The 18,123-nt window shown below is 37.6% G+C and overlaps 2 protein-coding genes and 1 non-coding gene across 6 annotated transcripts; all 3 read right to left on the bottom strand.

The window, feature by feature from the left end:
• Window positions 1–5,680: 5,680 nt before the first annotated feature.
• Window positions 5,681–11,651, bottom strand: LOC143336379 (galectin-8-like). The gene is made up of 9 exons (XM_076756516.1): window positions 11,348–11,651; window positions 10,325–10,413; window positions 9,990–10,200; window positions 8,567–8,686; window positions 8,414–8,464; window positions 7,877–7,903; window positions 7,214–7,302; window positions 6,839–7,004; window positions 5,681–6,216 (listed from the first exon to the last, which is right to left on the bottom strand). The coding sequence occupies exons 1-9, from the start codon at window positions 11,384–11,386 to the stop codon at window positions 6,067–6,069; spliced, it is 942 nt and encodes a 313-aa protein (XP_076612631.1). The 5' UTR covers window positions 11,387–11,651; the 3' UTR covers window positions 5,681–6,066.
• A 1,122-nt stretch (window positions 11,652–12,773) lies between these two features.
• rrm2 (ribonucleotide reductase M2 polypeptide) lies at window positions 12,774–18,080 on the bottom strand. Of its 4 annotated transcripts, none has more exons than XM_076756179.1 (11): window positions 17,969–18,080; window positions 16,784–16,840; window positions 16,470–16,538; window positions 15,677–15,823; window positions 15,378–15,494; window positions 14,936–15,069; window positions 14,757–14,851; window positions 14,521–14,654; window positions 14,211–14,315; window positions 13,990–14,103; window positions 12,774–13,468 (listed from the first exon to the last, which is right to left on the bottom strand). In XM_076756179.1, exons 2-11 carry the CDS (start codon window positions 16,805–16,807, stop codon window positions 13,316–13,318), a joined length of 1,092 nt encoding a protein of 363 aa, XP_076612294.1. In that variant the 5' UTR covers window positions 16,808–16,840; window positions 17,969–18,080; the 3' UTR covers window positions 12,774–13,315. The 4 variants fall into 4 exon arrangements, with proteins under 4 accessions (XP_076612294.1, XP_076612292.1, XP_076612293.1 ...); XM_076756177.1 differs by having other exon boundaries at window positions 16,784–16,882; window positions 17,969–18,070; XM_076756178.1 differs by having other exon boundaries at window positions 17,876–18,068.
• LOC143337049 (small nucleolar RNA SNORD94) lies at window positions 13,730–13,868 on the bottom strand. The gene has a single exon (XR_013078703.1). It is a non-coding gene; the product is annotated as a small nucleolar RNA SNORD94 (small nucleolar RNA).
• Window positions 18,081–18,123: the final 43 nt, after the last annotated feature.

The following is an 18,123-nucleotide window of genomic DNA, read 5'->3' as shown; positions in this document are numbered from 1 at the left end:
TGTGTACATGAAATGAAAGTACATATGTGTGAAACGAAAGTATGCGTGTATGAAAGTATGTATGAAATGAAAGTATGTATGTACATACATATTTTTGTTTCATACATTCTTTCAGACATACATACATATACATACATACTTTTGTTTCATACATACATACTTTCATACATACATCTAAACTTTCATTTCACACATACATACATACATGCTTTCATTTCATACATACATACTTTCAGACATATAAACTTTCATTTCACACATACATACATACATGCTTTCATTTCATACATACATACTTTCAGACATATAAACTTTCATTTCACACATACATACATACATGCACGTATACTTTTTTCATACATGCATACTTTCGTTTCATACATATGTACTTTCATGTGCACATACTTTCATTTCATACAGACTTTTAGACATACATATATTTTTAAAGTATGTATGAAATTGAAGTATGTATGTATGTATGTGCACATGAAATGAAACTACATATGTATGAAATGAAAGTATGCGTGTGTGTAAGTATGAAAGTATGTATGTATGTCAGTGTGTGTGTGTGTGTGTGTGAAATTAAAGTATTTACGCGTTACAGTATGTATAGAATGAAAGTATGTATGTATGTGTGAAATGAAAGTTTAGATGTATGCAAGTATGTATGTATGTATGAAAGTTTGTATGAAATGAAAATATGTATGTGTGAAGTATCTATATACTAAAGTATATACGTATGTCCGTATGTATGAAATGTGTGTGTGTGTGTGTGTGTGTGTGAGTGAAACGAAAGTTTGGATGTATATATGAAAATATGTATGTAAGTATGTATGAAATGAAAGTTTAGATGTATGTATGAAAGTATGTATGTACGAAATGAAAGTATGTATGTATGTGTGTGTGTGTTAAAGCATGTATGAAAGTATGTATGTATGTATGTATGAAATGAAAGTTTGGATGAATGAAAGTATGTATGTATGAAAGTATGTATGTATGTATGTACGTATGTATGAAAGTAAGAAAGTATGTATGTCAGTATGTGTGAAATGAAAGTTTAGATGTATGTACGAAAATATGTATGTATGCATGTATGTATGACAGTATGTATGAAAATATGTATGTGTGTGTGTGTGTGTATGTATGTATGAAATGAAAGTATGTGTGAAATGAAAGTTTAGATGTATGTACGAAAATATGTATGTATGTATGCATGTATGTATGTATGTATGTATGTATGAAAGCAAGTATGTATGTAGCTATGTCTGACAGTATGTATGAAAATATGTATGGTTGTGTGTGTATGTAAGTATGTATGTATGTATGAAATGAAAGTATGTGTGAAATGAAAGTTCATATGTATGTATGAAAGTATTTATGTATGAAACACAATAATGTATCTATGTGTGAAAGTATGTATGAAATGAATGTTTTAAAGTTTGTATGAAATGAAAGTGTGTATGTATGTATGCATGTATGACAGTATGTATGTATGTATGTGAGTGTGTGTGTGTGTGTGTGTGTGTGTGTGTGTGTGTGTGGAATGAAAGTTTAGATGTATGTATGAAAATATGTATGTAAGTATGTATGCATGTATGAAATGAAAGTATGTATGTATGAGTGTGAAAGTTTGTATGAAAGTATGTATGTCCGAAAGTGAAATGAAAATATGTATGTGTGAAATGAAAATATGCATGTATGTATGCGAGTAAGTATGTATGTATGTATGTATGTATGTATGTATCTGTGTGACAGTATGTATAAAAGTAAGTATGTATGTATGTATGCATGTATGTATGTGTGTGTGTATGTATGCATGGAATGAAAGTATGTATGTGCGAAATGAAATATGTATGTATGTATGTATGAAAGTGAGTATGCATGTATGTATGTATGCATGAAAGTATGTATGTCAGTGTGTATGTATGTATGTATGTATGTATGTATGTATGTATGTATGTATGTATGTATCTGTGTGACAGTATGTATAAAAGTAAGTATGTATGCATGTATGTATGTGTGTGTGTATGTATGCATGGAATGAAAGTATGCATGTGCGAAATGAAAATATGTATGTATGTATGTATGAAAGTGAGTATGCATGTATGTATGTATGCATGAAAGTATGTATGTCAGTGTGTATGTATGTATGTATGTATGTATGCATGTGCGAAATGAAAATATGTATGTATGTATGTATGTATGTATGTATGTATGAAATGAAAGTTTAGATGTATGTATGAAAATATGTATGTAAGTATGTATGCATGTATGAAATGAAAGTATGTATGTATGAGTGTGAAAGTTTGTATGAAAGTATGTATGTCCGAAACTGAAATGAAAATATGTATGTGTGAAATGAAAATATGCATGTATGTATGCGAGTATGTATGTATGTATGTATGTATGTATGTATCTGTGTGACAGTATGTATAAAAGTAAGTATGTATGTATGTATGCATGTATGTGTGTGTGTATGTATGCATGGAATGAAAGTATGTATGTATGTATGTGCGAAATGAAATATGTATGTATGCATGTGCGAAATGAAAATATGTATGTATGTATGTATGAAATGAAAGTTTAGATGCATGTATGAAAATATGTATGTATGTATGTATGTATGAAAGTGAGTTTGCATGTATGTATGTATGCATGAAAGTATGTATGTCAGTGTGTATGTATGTATGTATGTATGTATGTATGTATGTATGTGCGGAATGAAATTTGTATGTATGTGTGTATGAAGGTATGTATGTATCTATGTGTGACAGTATGTATGAAAGTATGTATGTATGCATGCATGTATGTGTGTATATGTACGTATGTTTGAGGGTATGTATGTATGCATGCATGTATGACAGTATGTATGTATGTGTGAAATGAAAGTTTAGATGCATGTATGAAAGTATGTGTGTAAGTATTTATGTATGTATGTGTGAAATGAAAGTTTAGATGTATGTATGAAAGTATGTGTGCATGTATGTATGTATGTACGAAATGAAAGTATGTATGTATGTGTGTGTTAAAGTATGTATGAAAGTATGTATGAATTGAAAGTATGTATGTATGTGCGAAATGAAATATGTATGCATGTATGTATGCATGTATGTATGTATGTGCGAAATGAAAATATGTATGTGTGTATGTGCGAAATGAAATTCGTATGTGTGTGTGTATGAAGGTATGTATGTATGAAGGTATGTATGTATCTATGTGTGACAGTATGTATGAAAGTATGTATGCATGTATGTGTGTATATGTACGTATGTGTGAAAGTATGTATGTATGTATGTGTGAAATGAAAGTTTAGATGTATGTATGAAAGTATGTGTGTATGTATGTATGAAGTGAAAGTATGTATGTATGTATGTATGTATGTGTGTGTCAAAGTATTTCTGAAAGTATGTATGTATGTACGAAAGCAAGTATGTATGTTTGCATGAAATGAAAGTTTAGATGTATGTATGAATGTTTGTATGTATGCATGTATGTATGTATGTATGTATGTATGTATGTATGAATGTATGAATGTGTGTATGTATGTGTGTATGTATGTATGAAAGTATGTATGTATGCATGCATGTGTGTGTATATATGTACGTATGTGTGAAAGTATGTATGTATGTATGTGTGTGTGTGAAATGAAAGTTTATATGTATGAAATGAAAGTATGTATGTATGTATGTGTGTGTGTGAAATGAAAGTTTATATGTATGAAATGAAAGTATGTATGTATGCATGCATGTATGCATGTATGACAGTATGTACGTGTGTGTGAAATGAAAGTTTAGATGTACGAAAATATGTATGTATGCATGTATGAAAGTAAGTATGTATGAAAGTATGTATGTATGTATGAAATGAAAGTATGTATGTATGCATGCATGTATGACAGTATGTATGTATGTATGTATGTATGTATGCATGCATGCATGTATGCATGTATGACAGTATGTATGTGTGTGTGAAATGAAAGTTTAGATGTACGAAAATATGTATGTATGCATGCATGAAAGTATGTATGACAGTATGTATGTATGCATGCATGTGTGTGTATATGTACGTATGTGTGAAAGTATGTATGTATGTATGTGTGAAATGAAAGTTTAGATGTATGTATGAAAGTATGTGTGTATGTATGTATGTATGTATGAAATGAAAGTATGTATGTATGTATGTGTGTATGTGTGTGTGTCAAAGTATTTCTGAAAGTATGTATGTATGTACGAAAGCAAGTATGTATGTATGCATGAAATGAAAGTTTAGATGTATGTATGAATGTATGTATGTATGTATGTATGTATGTACGAATGTGTGTATGTATGTGTGTATGTATGTATGTATGTATGTATGTATGTGTGTATGTATGTATGTATGCATGCATGTATGCATGTATGACAGTATGTATGTGTGTGTGAAATGAAAGTTTAGATGTACGAAAATATGTATGTATGCATGTATGAAAGTAAGTATGTATGAAAGTATGTATGTATGTATGTATGAAATGAAAGTATGTATCTATGTGTGACAGTATTTATGAAAATATGTATGCATGTATGTATGTATGTATGCATGCATGCATGCATGCATGTATGTATGTGTGAAATGAAAGTTTAGATGTACGAAAATATGTATGTATGCATGTATGAACGTATGTATGAAAGTATGTATGTATGCATGCATGTGTGTGTATATGTACGTATGTGTGAAAGTATGTATGTATGTATGTGTGAAATGAAAGTTTAGATGTATGTATGAAAGTATGTGTGTATGTGTGTGTCAAAGTATTTCTGAAAGTATGTATGTATGTACGAAAGCAAGTATGTATGTATGCATGAAATGAAAGTTTAGATGTATGTATGAATGTTTGTATGTATGCATGTATGTATGTATGTATGTGTGTATGTATGAAAGTATGTATGTATGCATGCATGTGTGTATATATGTACGTATGTGTGAAAGTATGTATGTATGTATGTGTGTGAAATGAAAGTTTATATGTATGAAATGAAAGTATGTATGCATGCATGTATGACAGTATGTATGTGTGTGTGAAATGAAAGTTTAGATGTACGAAAATATGTATGTATGCATGTATGAAAGTAAGTATGTATGAAAGTATGTATGTATGTATGCATGCATGTGTGTGTATATGTACGTATGTGTGAAAGTATGTAAGTATGTATGTATGTATGTGTGAAATGAAAGTATGTATGAAATCAATGTATGTGTGAAATTAAAGTTTATATGTATGAAAGTATATATTTGAAACAACAATGTATGTATCTATGTGTGAAAGTAGGTATGTATGTATGTTTGAAAGTATGTATTTTCATACATACATGTATGAAATGAAAGTATCTATGTATGTGTGAAAGTATGTATCTATGAAAGTATGTAAGTATACATGTATGAAATGAATGTATGAAAGTATGTATGTATATATGTGAAAGTATTTGTATGAAATGAAAGTATTTATGTATGAAAGTATGTATATAATGAAATTATGTATGTATAAGCAAACTTTCAATTCATACATACTTTTATACTTTTTTTTTCAGTGAAACTCTTATGTCTGTTTTTTACTTTTGGTTGGATAAATTAAGTGATGCAAAGATGTTTTGTTGCTGATTTTTTTCAGTGTTATCTCTACACTGGAAGAAGTTCAGTTGGTCCATGACAGATTCACATGGTTAGTTTATTTGATCTGGTTACAAACAGGAATGCCAACACTCCCATGATACATTCTGTTTTCTGATAAAGCATGAACAGGAAAAAGTGAAGGACATGATGAAGCAGTTCATGTTTCAGGAAGGAAACTTGGTTCAGACTCCAGACATTTTTCTTCTATCATAAAAAGTTCCACTGCATTTTACATCTTCAGTGTTTGAACTGCACATCATGAAATCAAACTTGGTCTTTGAAAGATGTTATTGGTCAAACTCTTGTCTTAGTGAATATAAAGAATATGTAATTATTAAACTTGCATAATTATATACATGTGACAATCTGGGAAATGACGTCCAGAATAACGTCAGGCTCCAACATGTTAAAGCTCAGAGTTTACAGGATCTCAATGTCCCGCAGCAGGATGTCTCCCAGCACCTCCAGCTGGGTGATGCGCGTCAGGTCCTGGACTCTATGTCTGTAGTCCAGCTGGTGGTGCCCGTTGACGGCAACTCTGAACTGCTGAGGCTCACACAGGATGATCATCTACAGAGAAAACAAACCGTCACCATTATGGTGATAATGAAGGTGAATTCTTACATTGCACCAGATATCACAGTGTAGGAAGAAGAAATACACCTACAAAGTCAGAATAATTACAGAAGATCTGGACGATTTTCAACTATTGTCTGTGACAGAGACTGCATAAAACATGGACGTAGTCTCTGTGACGTCACGCTCACCACCACTCCACCAAACTCAGCAGCCACACCCATAATTATTCTTAACTTTGAGCTGTTATTTTTATACAAGTGAGTTTTCTAAAAAAAAAATCACCCACCGTAGAAACATCATGAACGATTCGCTCTAAGGAGCAAAACTGTTTTTTGTGCCAGGCTGTAAACATGTCTGCTGTAAAGTTGGGCACCTTAACATGGGGGTCTATGGGGATTGACTTTTGGAGCCAGCCTCAAGTAGACATTTGATGAACTGTAGTTTTTGGTACTTGTTCTCAATTGTCTCTGTAAGTGCTTTTGTTTGTCGGATTATGTTTGTTTTCTTTCTATCTTTACTCAGGTCTCCATGAAGCACATCTTTCTTAAACATTTTAAATCAAAAGAAAACAGACACAGACATTAAAGAGTGTAGCTGCAGGTGGTGTCAATACCTCAAAATACTGTCCTGCAGTGAAGGGGAAGGAAGCCACCGCTCTCTCCTCAGGGCCCCAGCACTCTGACAGGAAGGAGTTTCTGACGAAGATCCGTTTCTTCAGACGAGGGTTCAGATGCAGAGCGATGTCGCTGCTGCTGGAAACTCGCAGGTTCACAGTGAAACTGAAACACAGAAAATGATGGAAACAGCTGATTCTGGTTGAAAACAGATATGTTTCCTGTTTTCTTAAAATACTTTGTGTCTGTGACAAACATTTTGATTAGAATTCCACTAGCAAGGATTTCAGAATGAATGAGCTGATATTAAACTGTAACTCAACACAGACAGACAGACAGACAGACAGACAGACAGACACTGAGGTGTTGTGTACCTCTGTGCATTATGGTTGATTTCTCCTTTAATGATGATCGTACGCCCCACACACAGTCCGTCGGCCAGCTCGCCTCTGAAGGGAATACTCTGTGAAACAAGATTTCATCAGACAGAAGGTAAGAAACACACTTTACTGAACCAGGTCTCAGATCAGCTGATTAATGCAACAAGGAAGGGGGGAAGGAAGGAAAGAAGAAAAATAAAGACAGCAAGAAGAGAGTACTTCCTTTTTAACTGATCTGAAACATCAAAATCCCCCAAACCAAAGACTAAACTGTCTTCTTTTTCACTTTTAGTTCAGAAAATTCAATCAAGCTCAATCACAATGAACTGTGGAACGAAAGTATGTCAAAGGACGAACAGCTGATAATCGATGAAGAAATCTTAATGAGAAAAATAGTCACTATACAAGACTCAAAATAGCAACATTGAAACAGCTGCAAATAAATCCATCAGCAGGACTAAAAATGAAGGGAAACATGGGAGTGAATTCATTTCAAACTGGTTTCGGTTGTTTCATTTTTACAAATATTTTGCCAATAAAGATTCAAATGGAAAAGCCAAAAACAAAACAAACTGAAAATAATCAAAGAGCATGGTGAAGAAAAATGTGGGAAAAGTCTGAGACACCATCCACCAATCATGCAACAGTAATACTCACCAGGTCGCCTAAAGGGGGAATTTTTGGCTGGAGATGAAAAAACAAAAAATAATTAAATTCATACCAAAAAAAAAAAAAAAAAAAGAGTATATCAGCTGCAGTAAAAACAAAACACCAACTTTAACTCTTTATTCTAATCTTCATCCTCTGCAGCACACCTCACTCGTGGTGTACCACAGGGCTCAATTTCAGGTCCTCTGTCGTTTTCTGCTTACTTGCTTTGCATTATATATATATATTGCACATATGTATTTCATTTTTGTGTGTCTCAGCATAACACCTGGAGACAGTCTCAGCGTAAAAACGTGAAATATTCCTACAAATGGTCAAAGATTTATAATCAAATGAAATGAAGGAAAGTAAATGAATCCCCACTTTTGAGAAGCTGTGACTTCCACCTTTGGTTTTTTTCCTTAATAAATGTGGACATTGATCAATTTTCTGTTTGACTAACTTTTTCTGCTCTCGTGGCAGAAAATGATTGAAGACTACAAACTTAAGCAGAATTCAAGAAATCACACAGTTAGTCATTCTCACTTTGAAATCTGGGTCCTCGTTGGTCAAACCGGCTGTGAGAGAAGCTGAACTCTAAAAACGAGAACAAGGAAACATTCATCTTCATCACATGTTCACATGAAAAAAAAAACTTAGCTTTAATCATTTGAACAGAATCTGTAGAGAACGACTCACAGAGCTCGGGTAGATGCCGACCGCTTCAACTCTGACCTTTCCAGATATGACCAAAGTGTCGACCCGCTGCAGCTCCAGTTTGTACTTATACTCCAACATGTGACGTCCGTTCACCGCCGCCTGCAGCAGCAGTGGAAGAAATACTCATGTCCTTTACTGAAGTAAAAGCAGCAGTACAGCAAAGTAAAAGTACTCCATTGAAAGAAAAAGTCCTGCATGTAAAATCTTATTTAAGTACAGAAACATTATCAGCTTCATGTCGTTAGAGTGCTGGTTGTGCAGGTATGTGACATAGTAATAATCAATGTGTGAGCAGGATTTGACGTTTTTTTTTTAATTAAATAAGAGATGTATCACCCAGAACTGCAGAAAATTGTTCAGTCAATCTTTTTTCCTGTTACAGTGGTGTAAATTCTCCTGCCTTCACTCTTGAACCTCTAGATGCAGTTGATCATTCAGCCCTCAGGGTCATAATTGGGGGCAGTTTCAGTGCATTTTAATTATTTCCAAAGAACTTCTTAGCAAACTACCGAGTGTCTCTCATGTCTTCTTAACTATAAATCTCCAGGTCCTCAGACTATTTGATCCTCGAAAACCATCACATTCATACTGAGTGTTTTCATTGAACTGATGTCCTTTATGTTGGCGTCCCTGTCCTGTTGGCCGTAAAATTCTTTTGACGTGTCTTCATGTGCTTCTATCCTTTTATGTGTATTTTATATGTACTGTAATTAGGGTGTCCTCACAAATGAGAGCAGAGAGCTTGCTCTCAGTAACCTTTCATGCTTTAAATAAAGTTAATAATAAAAAAATTGTTGCTTGAGGTGGAGCTACTTTGAAGCTAGTTTAGTCGAGTGGCGCCCAGCCTTAGGTCGGGCCCCAAGGTGAATCTGAGTCACTGGATCATTTGGATAGTTACTGAAATGTAACCATGTGAGAAGTTTAAAGAAAAGTCTCTTTGGTGCAAGTGAAAACAACTCAGAGACTCAGAGATGGGAGAGATGGTGCACACTGCTTTTATATCAAAATCCCACAAAAGCTGCAGTGTTTAGGCTGTTGGTTTGACTGAACTCCATGTGATCATGGTGAGAAGTCATTTTACTTTGTTTTGGCACTAAAAGTATTATTTCAGGTAAGTTTGATGATTATTGTGATCATATTGTTCAGCACAATATTTTTACAATATATACATACATACTTTTACATCCTTATTACAAGGTCAAGAATGTACTTTGAAGCTTGAATCAGACGTATTGTTTTCTGTAAAAGGTTTGTACATCAGTGATGTGTGTACACACACAGCAGGAATATTTATCATATCAGGATAAGTACATGAATATGCCAAACTCTTCAGGTTATATGTGAATATACTTAATTTAATAATCTATAAGGTCATAAATGGCTGAAGATATCAGGTGCTCACCTTAAACCTGTCTTTGAGGACGAAGATGGTCAGTTCAAACCCAGCACCAGCAGCAAAAGGCATCTGGTACAGGATCTCCTCTCGGCCCCAGCGCTCATTCTGCAGGGTGTTGCAGACGATACACGGGGACCTCTGGAACCTCGGGTTGAAGTGAAATGCTACGTCTGCCCTCGGCTTCGTGCTGCTGCCACACGTGAAATCTACCTGGAACCTGTAAGACAGAACAGAGGGACGACAACACTGAGGCTTCAACCTGGAAAGTCTGTAAACACACGTAGATGCAGCAGAGGTAGAGAGAAGGAGGTTTTATCCTTATTGTTGTTGTGAGTCCTCACCTGTCAGCATTAGGCAGCACAATGCCCTGAATGACAACCATCTCTCCTGGCAGCAAACCGCCCAGGATCGTCCCACCGAAGGGAACCGTCTGTGGGGGACAAAGTCGTTAAAATTTAGGATACTGGGACAGATGTACTGTTCTTTTTCCTCCACTATATTTAAATCTGAGAGGCAGCAGTTTGGACACGAGTGAAGGATGAAATTATCAGGAAGCTGAGAGAACATGTTACACTTGAAGATTTTACAATAAAACACGAGAAATGATCCTCTAAGAAGGGCCATTTTTCACAATGACTGCTCCAGTGTTTTCTTATTTACACATGTAGCCAAATATTGTAAAAACCTAAACACTAAAAATGTGCTATAATTTGGCAAAGGGCTACTATTTTATTTTTAGATGTGTGCAGTTAGTTAAATCATTTATAGACTTTGTTGTTTTATCTCGAGGCCAAAATTGATGTAGTTAAGGAGCAGGTCTTCACTATTTCGATGACAGGAAAGCAACCTATCGAACGCCAAACTCTATTAGAAATTGTGAATGTTAAAAATATTTCCTCGCGTGTCAAAAGTTAAACAGCAAAATAATTAACCCAAGCCAAAACACAAACTATAAGGAACTACTTTTTAATTCGGCTTCCACGAAACACACCAAAATTGGCTAAAATGCAAATAAAACATGTAATTAAGAGTCATCCATCCAACGCAATGTAACGTTACAGGGCGTAAACAAACAGCCGGAGCCAAAACTTTCAGCAGCAAACTGAAATAAAGTTGTTTGGCAGGTGAAACATACGCAGAATTCATCAGGAATACCACCAACCAGAGAAGTATTTTCGACATGTTATATGAGCAAATGTGACATTAAATATTCATTTACTTTACGAAGCTGATTAACTTGATGTATATTGAGCGCTTTGACGCGATGCTAGCTAGCTAACTTATCGATAAGTCGTCAATTCAATACTGACAAAACGATCCCAAAACGATCATTTAACTCGAGATAAGGACAGAAAGCATCTTACCGGCTTTAGGAACGTCTGTCTCGCTTCTGAAATCGACATTTTGGAGCTGAAGAGCAGCGACCGGACGCTTGTTTGGACTCTGAGGACTTCCTTATTGAACGTTAGCAGGGCTGATGGTCTCAAGGATGAGACAGCAGCTTGAAATCGAAACAAGCTGGAAGATCCGGCACAGGCAGGATTAAAAATGTCCTTTGAACCGTAGAATTAGGCACACGAGAAACATTAGTCCGTTTCTACTTTTTACTGTTTAGATAACATTAAATACAGATTGCGTCGCGGCGTGATGACGTAGATGGCCGCTCCTGATTGGCTGCAGAGGTTCGGTAGAAGCAGGCAGAGTCTAGTCTTGTGATTTCAATCATGATTCATTAACCTCGGACTGAAGCTACTCACCATCAAAATATGCAAAAAGCTGACCTGGAGGCCCACATTTCACTGCTTTACAATAAATTGGATTAACGATTAAGTGACTTTACAGTCACAGAATGAAATGCTTTATTATTTGGAATAATCTATAATCAATATAACTCATGTTGTTTTTATTAGTTTTTTAGCATTAGTGGAGAATCAGCTATCAGCAGTTCGGGGTTTCTGCTTCTCACCAAACGTGTCCCTTATCGCTCCTGAAAAATATCAGCTTTTGGGGGTATTCTCTCCGGAATAACACCCATGGTGAAACCAGCTGACACTAAAGGATAGATTCAGAATAGGAAAAAATACCTTTTTTCTGTAAGAATGAGCGGTGCAGCTGGTGGTGCAGGTTCCTTTTACTTTTAATGGAATAATTTGTCTATTTTTCCTGTTTGTTTTCTCTGTCCAATGGGACAATATTTGTCTGGGTTCACTGAGCACAACAGGAACAGGAAAGAAACTTTACATAACACAGTCTATGATCATTTACACTCTCTTCCTGTCCTGGACACTGAAATAAAAAAGTATGGCTATTATTGCTTATAGTAAACAGAAAACCTGAAAAAAAAAAAGAAAAAGAAAAAAAAAAAGACTTTGTTTTGTGATAATATGCTGCAAAAATGAGGGGAAGCATGATGGACATTTTTCCTGCTTTTCTGGCAGATTGATTTATAATAGAAGTAATCATTTGTTGGATCCCTAAAACTAATAATTACATGATCATCAAAATAGATTAATGTTCTCAAGAAGTAACACAGTAATAGTTCAAAGGTCTGGAGAATCCTCTTCCTCTGAGTTTGATTCGACTAGCAGTCTGTCTGCACACGACATATGAAGCTATAGCCAGCTAGCTTATCTTAGCACACAGACAGGAAACAGCCAGTCTGGCCCTGTCTAACACCTCCAAAGCTCACTGATATCCGTTTTGTTTAAACTGGTTCAGCAATCCAAAGCTAACAGCCGGAGCTGAGAAACCGTATCGAAGTGGACGTATAGGAACAGAAGCGAGGCTTTTACATACAGTATTTCTGACTTTATTACAAAAAACTAAATAACTGTACAAATTACATATAACCTAAAACACCTCATTAGCTTGTAACATGTAACACATTTCATAAAAACAAACTCTATAAAGTTAGTTTACGCAGAAAAATGAAAAACATAAAAGCAGCAGTTCTGATCCCAGCTGTACCAGGTCCTCTGGTTAACTGCTGACTCACTTTACGTTCCATATATTACTCAGCAATTATCCAGATAACCTGGTTTATGGACAGATCCCTGGGCTGCAGTGCCGTTATTGCCTGTACTCTGATTGGCTGAAAAGCTCATTTGTTATTTCATTAAGTACCCATCAGCTGAACAGCCTTCAGATACATAAAAACAAGTCCGTCTTTCTCCACAAGTATTTCAGCCTGTGGAGACTCATTCAGTGGAAGCTTTCTGCTCCATTTGTTTTTAATCAGGACACCAGCTTCCATCCAGTGTCCTCCTGCAGCGTGGAGTCAAAGCATGGAGTCTGAAATGTGTGACTGAGTGTGACTCGGTGCACCTCAGTCCTCAGAAGTCAGCGTCCAGCCTGAAGGTGTTGTCTGTGGGGCCGGACATCACGCCCATCCTCTGGTACTCGCCCACCCGCTTCTCAAAGAAGTTGGTCTTTCCCTCCAGAGAGATGTTCTCCATGAAGTCGAAAGGGTTCTCTACCCGGTAGATCTACAGAGACACGAGACAGATCAGAGGTCAGTTCATTCCCTCATCAACAGTTTTGTCCTGAAACCTGAAGCTCTGATTTGTCAGTAAGTACAGTAAACTATCAACCATTAAAATCCTGTTTTCTATGAGCTTTATATCAGGCTAGCCTTACTAGCACGTTCCAGCTAACAGACTACGAGCATCACTGTTGAGCTCCAGGTGGAAGCCTGATTAATGGAGCTAGTGAGTGATTGAGAGTTCAAACAGCATTTGAAGTGACGGTCTGTTCAGTCAGGCGTCTGTCTCGTGCTGTTGCTGGTCTGTCAGTGAACCACATGTCCTCCAATCAGAGCATCAGCGGCAGCACTCAGCCCCCATCACTGGCTGAGGTCCGTACCCCTGCGCTTCTCATCATCACAGACCGGATCCTCCATGACTCCACTTTCACAGTGCAGACATGTTGCACATGAGCTGAAAAAGCTCAAACGAACACCCGTCAGCCGGCCTTACTGGGAGCTGTGGGTTTGTTGGGATGCATTTACCTTTGTGAAGCCGAGCTCCAGCATCAGTCTGTCAGCTACAAACTCGATGTACTGCTTCATCAGCTCGCAATTCATCCCGATCAGCTTCACCGGCAGAGCCTTCGTCAGGAACTCCTGAAGAGAGAAACAACAAGACGCCATTAAACCCAGTGACACCATCAACTGGCTGAAGGAGAAAAGACCAGAACAACGTGTTCATTCATCCGTCTGCGTCGACCCACCTGCTCGATCTCCACGGCGTTCTTGATGATGTTGGTGACGGTTTCTGTGGACGGCTTGTTCACCAGGTGTTTGAACATCAGACAGGCGAAGTCACAGTGCAGACCCTGAAAAACACACACACACACACACACACACACACTTATTACACACGTCTGACAAAAGCAGTTTTAAAGCTGTGTGAAAACTCTGCAGCAGTTGACTCAAAAATCAAAGCTAATTCAGCGTTTACTTTGTTTCAAATCATTTGAGTTGACTGACTCAAAACTAACAAGATGAAGCTTCATATTGATTGTAATCAATGATCGTCACCTCGTCTCTGCTGATGAGCTCGTTGGAGAAGGTCAGGCCGGGCATCAGCCCTCTCTTCTTCAGCCAAAAGATGGCAGCGAAGGAACCGGAGAAGAAGATTCCCTCCACGGCGGCAAAGGCCACCACACGCTCTCCTGCAGGGTCAACAGATTTACGATCAATAACAGATAGAAGATCAATATCAACCCCGATCACCCAGGAACATGAACACGTGGTCTCTCAGTGAGCAGCTTTACCGTAGTTGGCGCTCTTGTTGCCGATCCAGTTGAGCGCCCAGTCGGCCTTCTTCTTCACACACGGCAGAGTCTCGATGGCGTTGAAGAGGTATTCTCTGTGGGTCATTGAACGCACCGTCAGACACCAGTACAGCCCTGCACCAGCACAGCCCCAGAGTCCAGTAACAGCTGTGTCTCACCTCTCTTTGGGCTCCCTGATGTAGGTGTCGATGAGGAGGCTGTACATCTCTGAGTGGATGTTCTCCATGGCGATCTGGAAACCATAGAAACACCTGGCCTCCGTCACCTGCACTTCCTGGGTGAAGCGCTCCACCTGGTGGTCACACAGAGAACAGGATGAGAAAACCAATGAAAAGAGAATTTGTGAGCAGCCAGTTTCATCATTGATTCACTGTTTGAGCTGCCAAATGTTTGCAGGAGAGAATTCACTGCTTCATCTCACATGAACCGAATATTTTGAGCATTTGGACAAACTCGTCATTTGAAGACGTCACTTTGAGCTTTAGGATGTTCTAATCTGCATGTTACAGTGTTCTGTGATGCTTGATATCCATATGATTAGTCTAGATTAATGGTTAAACCGTTTAACGTGTTGAGACCAATAGCAGATGAGGTCCTCACCAGATTCTCGTTGACGATGCCGTCGCTGGCGGCGAAGAAAGCCAACACGTGAGAGATGAAGTACCTCTCCTCGTCCTTCAGAGACTCCCAGTGCTGCAGGTCCTTCGACAGATCCACCTGAACAAACACAAGAAGTTCATTTCACATCATCTGCACATACTGAATTCAAAGTATATCTTAAACTTTTAACACATTCATACTGTGGCTTTTCTAATGTAGGACATATTTCTGAGTCCACAGTAAGACGACCGACTGATGACCTGCCCCGAACTAAATATCCCACTCATGTCCACACGTACCTCCTCAGCGGTCCAGAAAGAGGCCTCGGCCTTCTTGTACATCTGCCAGATGTCGTGGTACTGGATGGGGAAGATGACGAAGCGACGAGGGTTTTCCTTCAGCAGTGGCTCTTCCTCCTCACTGCTGCTCTTCTTCACCACTTTGGGCTGAAAGACAAAAAACACAAGACTGTCAATCACTTGCTGTTGCAGTCAGAGCTGGAAGAAGCTTCTAATTTAACATCTGACTAATAAAGGAAAGTTGAAACTGGAGCTGAAAGTATTAAAGAAGAAATGACAAACTTTCTCTGCTTCAGCTTCAAACTGTGACCATTTGCCGCTGTTCCACGTATGATATAATTATGACATATATCAGAATAAACTGAATATTTTTGGGTGTCAACAGACAGGTTGAAGACTTCACAGATCAAAAGAACTCATGTTAAAAGAGGAAACTGTCAAAAATATGCAGACCATTGCTCAAATACCTCAGAGGAACACTTCACAGCATTAAGTTTATAATGTTCTTGCTCCAAGCTATGAGGACGCCAACATTCCAGAATTCATTAATATCCAGAAAAAAAAAAAAAAAAAAAATGTACACAAATAAGCTCAATTAAAAGTCGCAGGCGAACATGAATATGAACAGAGACCGCTGATCGTCCACGTTGGCGCCGGAACCGGCATTTTAGGCGCCACATAACCAGAATAAACCACACAAACTGCTAATCATTTACTTTACTGTGACTTCAGACAATCTGTCAGTGACATGAGTTTAAGTCTTGAAGGTTTCAGCAGGTTTTGCTTCACTTACCGCAGGATCGTCGAAGATTTTACGCGCGGTTTTAGACGCTAAGATACGGGTAGTGTTCAGGCTCGGCGGCTGAAAGAGAAATGACAAGATACCGTGAATGGCCAAACATTAGTTCCTATAATGAAGTAATACGTTGAACTTCGTCACACCAAACAGCTGAAATACAGGTTATATTTGGCGCAGTCGGATCGAGCTGGTCAGGAAATGGCTGCCACGAGTTCTAACTTAAAAACACCGTCATTTGATTTTACAATCGACAGTTCAACGTACAAACAGGACATGAAAGATCATCTTTACGGGTATTTTGGTCTCACCGTGTTTTCTTTGTCCAGCGACATGTTGCTGATCCCACTGCTGAGTTTGTTTTCATTCTTGACGGAAAGAGGAGAGCGAGCAGAAAGCATTTTGATTACCTTGAGTTCAGACGGACAGACAAATAAAAATAAGTTAAGAAATTAAAAGTACGTATAAAAAGAACAAAAAAGATCTAAACTAAGAAGCCGCTAACACAGACGAAGAGCAGAAACTGAAGCCGCGGCTGTTGTCTGCTCGACTTTTTATTGAAATCTTGGCGCTAGAATGCAGCTAACCAATAGAAACGCAGCTCGTGGTGGCTCTTTAAACTGACTCTGCGACGGACCCAATCAGGTCACCAGCCGCGCTCACGTGCCACCTGAAGCGCTGCGGGAAATTCAAAAGGCTTTGTCTGTGAGGGGTTACAAAACTGCCTGAAACCGAGGTTACAAAACTATTAAAATGAGCGTTTACGCAACATTTTTAATTTTGCTTTAAAAACCGCGCACCCTTGTTTCCCCATAACAACCGTTAATACGTAATTCTAAAATCGTTCAATAAAGTTAACAATAATGTTGAAATCGCGAAAAGTAAAAGTGACTTCCGTAACGATGATCAAGTGCGATAACTTGTTTAATTTGTATTTAAATACTTGTGACGCTGTCAAAGAAATACAAGTAGTCGACCTACAAGGTAAATAAATCAGATTTACACATCCTGTTACAGATTCCTTCAAGCTGTCTGTGAACCGACTGTACCTGTAACGTCTTTGTATCGCTATTAGCTCTTATTGGTATATTGTCATGTGTGTCACATCAATTTGTTTTCATGTATTTATTTATTTTTATTGGGTGTTTTTAGTGTCAAAATAAATGTTAGACTGAGCTTCTAGTCAAAGTGCTGGTCTGCTTCCCGCTGCCGCGCTTTTACTGTTTCGATCTAAAGGCGTTGTCACATTAACAGTTTAGCGTCAAAAAATTAATTTACACGCCTCATATTATTACTCTGCGTTTAGAGGCGACTTGTGTACTTTTCTGTATGAGAAGTAGAACTAACACCGACGGTTTTAGCCTAAAAATTACCAAACTGGCAGACAACAAGGGAACACATACCGGTAATTCGCCTTTCGACAGAATAAACATCGATTTAATGCCAACATCATTATGTGTCTCTGTTCCTGATTGACTGAAAGTGTTGAATCTTACATTTGTTCAGGTTTCAGGCTCTGAAACAGAAGTTTTAGCGTCATTTTCTCCTCTAAATTCAGACGTTATTACACTAATTTCTTCCCTGCAGGCGAAGCTCAGCTGACATAACAACTGTTTCCAGGTTGCTGCCGAAGCGAGGGCTCTGATTGGCT

The sequence above is a fragment of the Chaetodon auriga genome, chromosome 18 (genome assembly GCF_051107435.1).
Source record: "Chaetodon auriga isolate fChaAug3 chromosome 18, fChaAug3.hap1, whole genome shotgun sequence".
NCBI lineage: Eukaryota > Metazoa > Chordata > Actinopteri > Chaetodontiformes > Chaetodontidae > Chaetodon > Chaetodon auriga.
The sequence above is the reverse complement of the archived record's forward strand: the minus strand, read 5'-3'. Positions and strand labels throughout refer to the sequence as shown.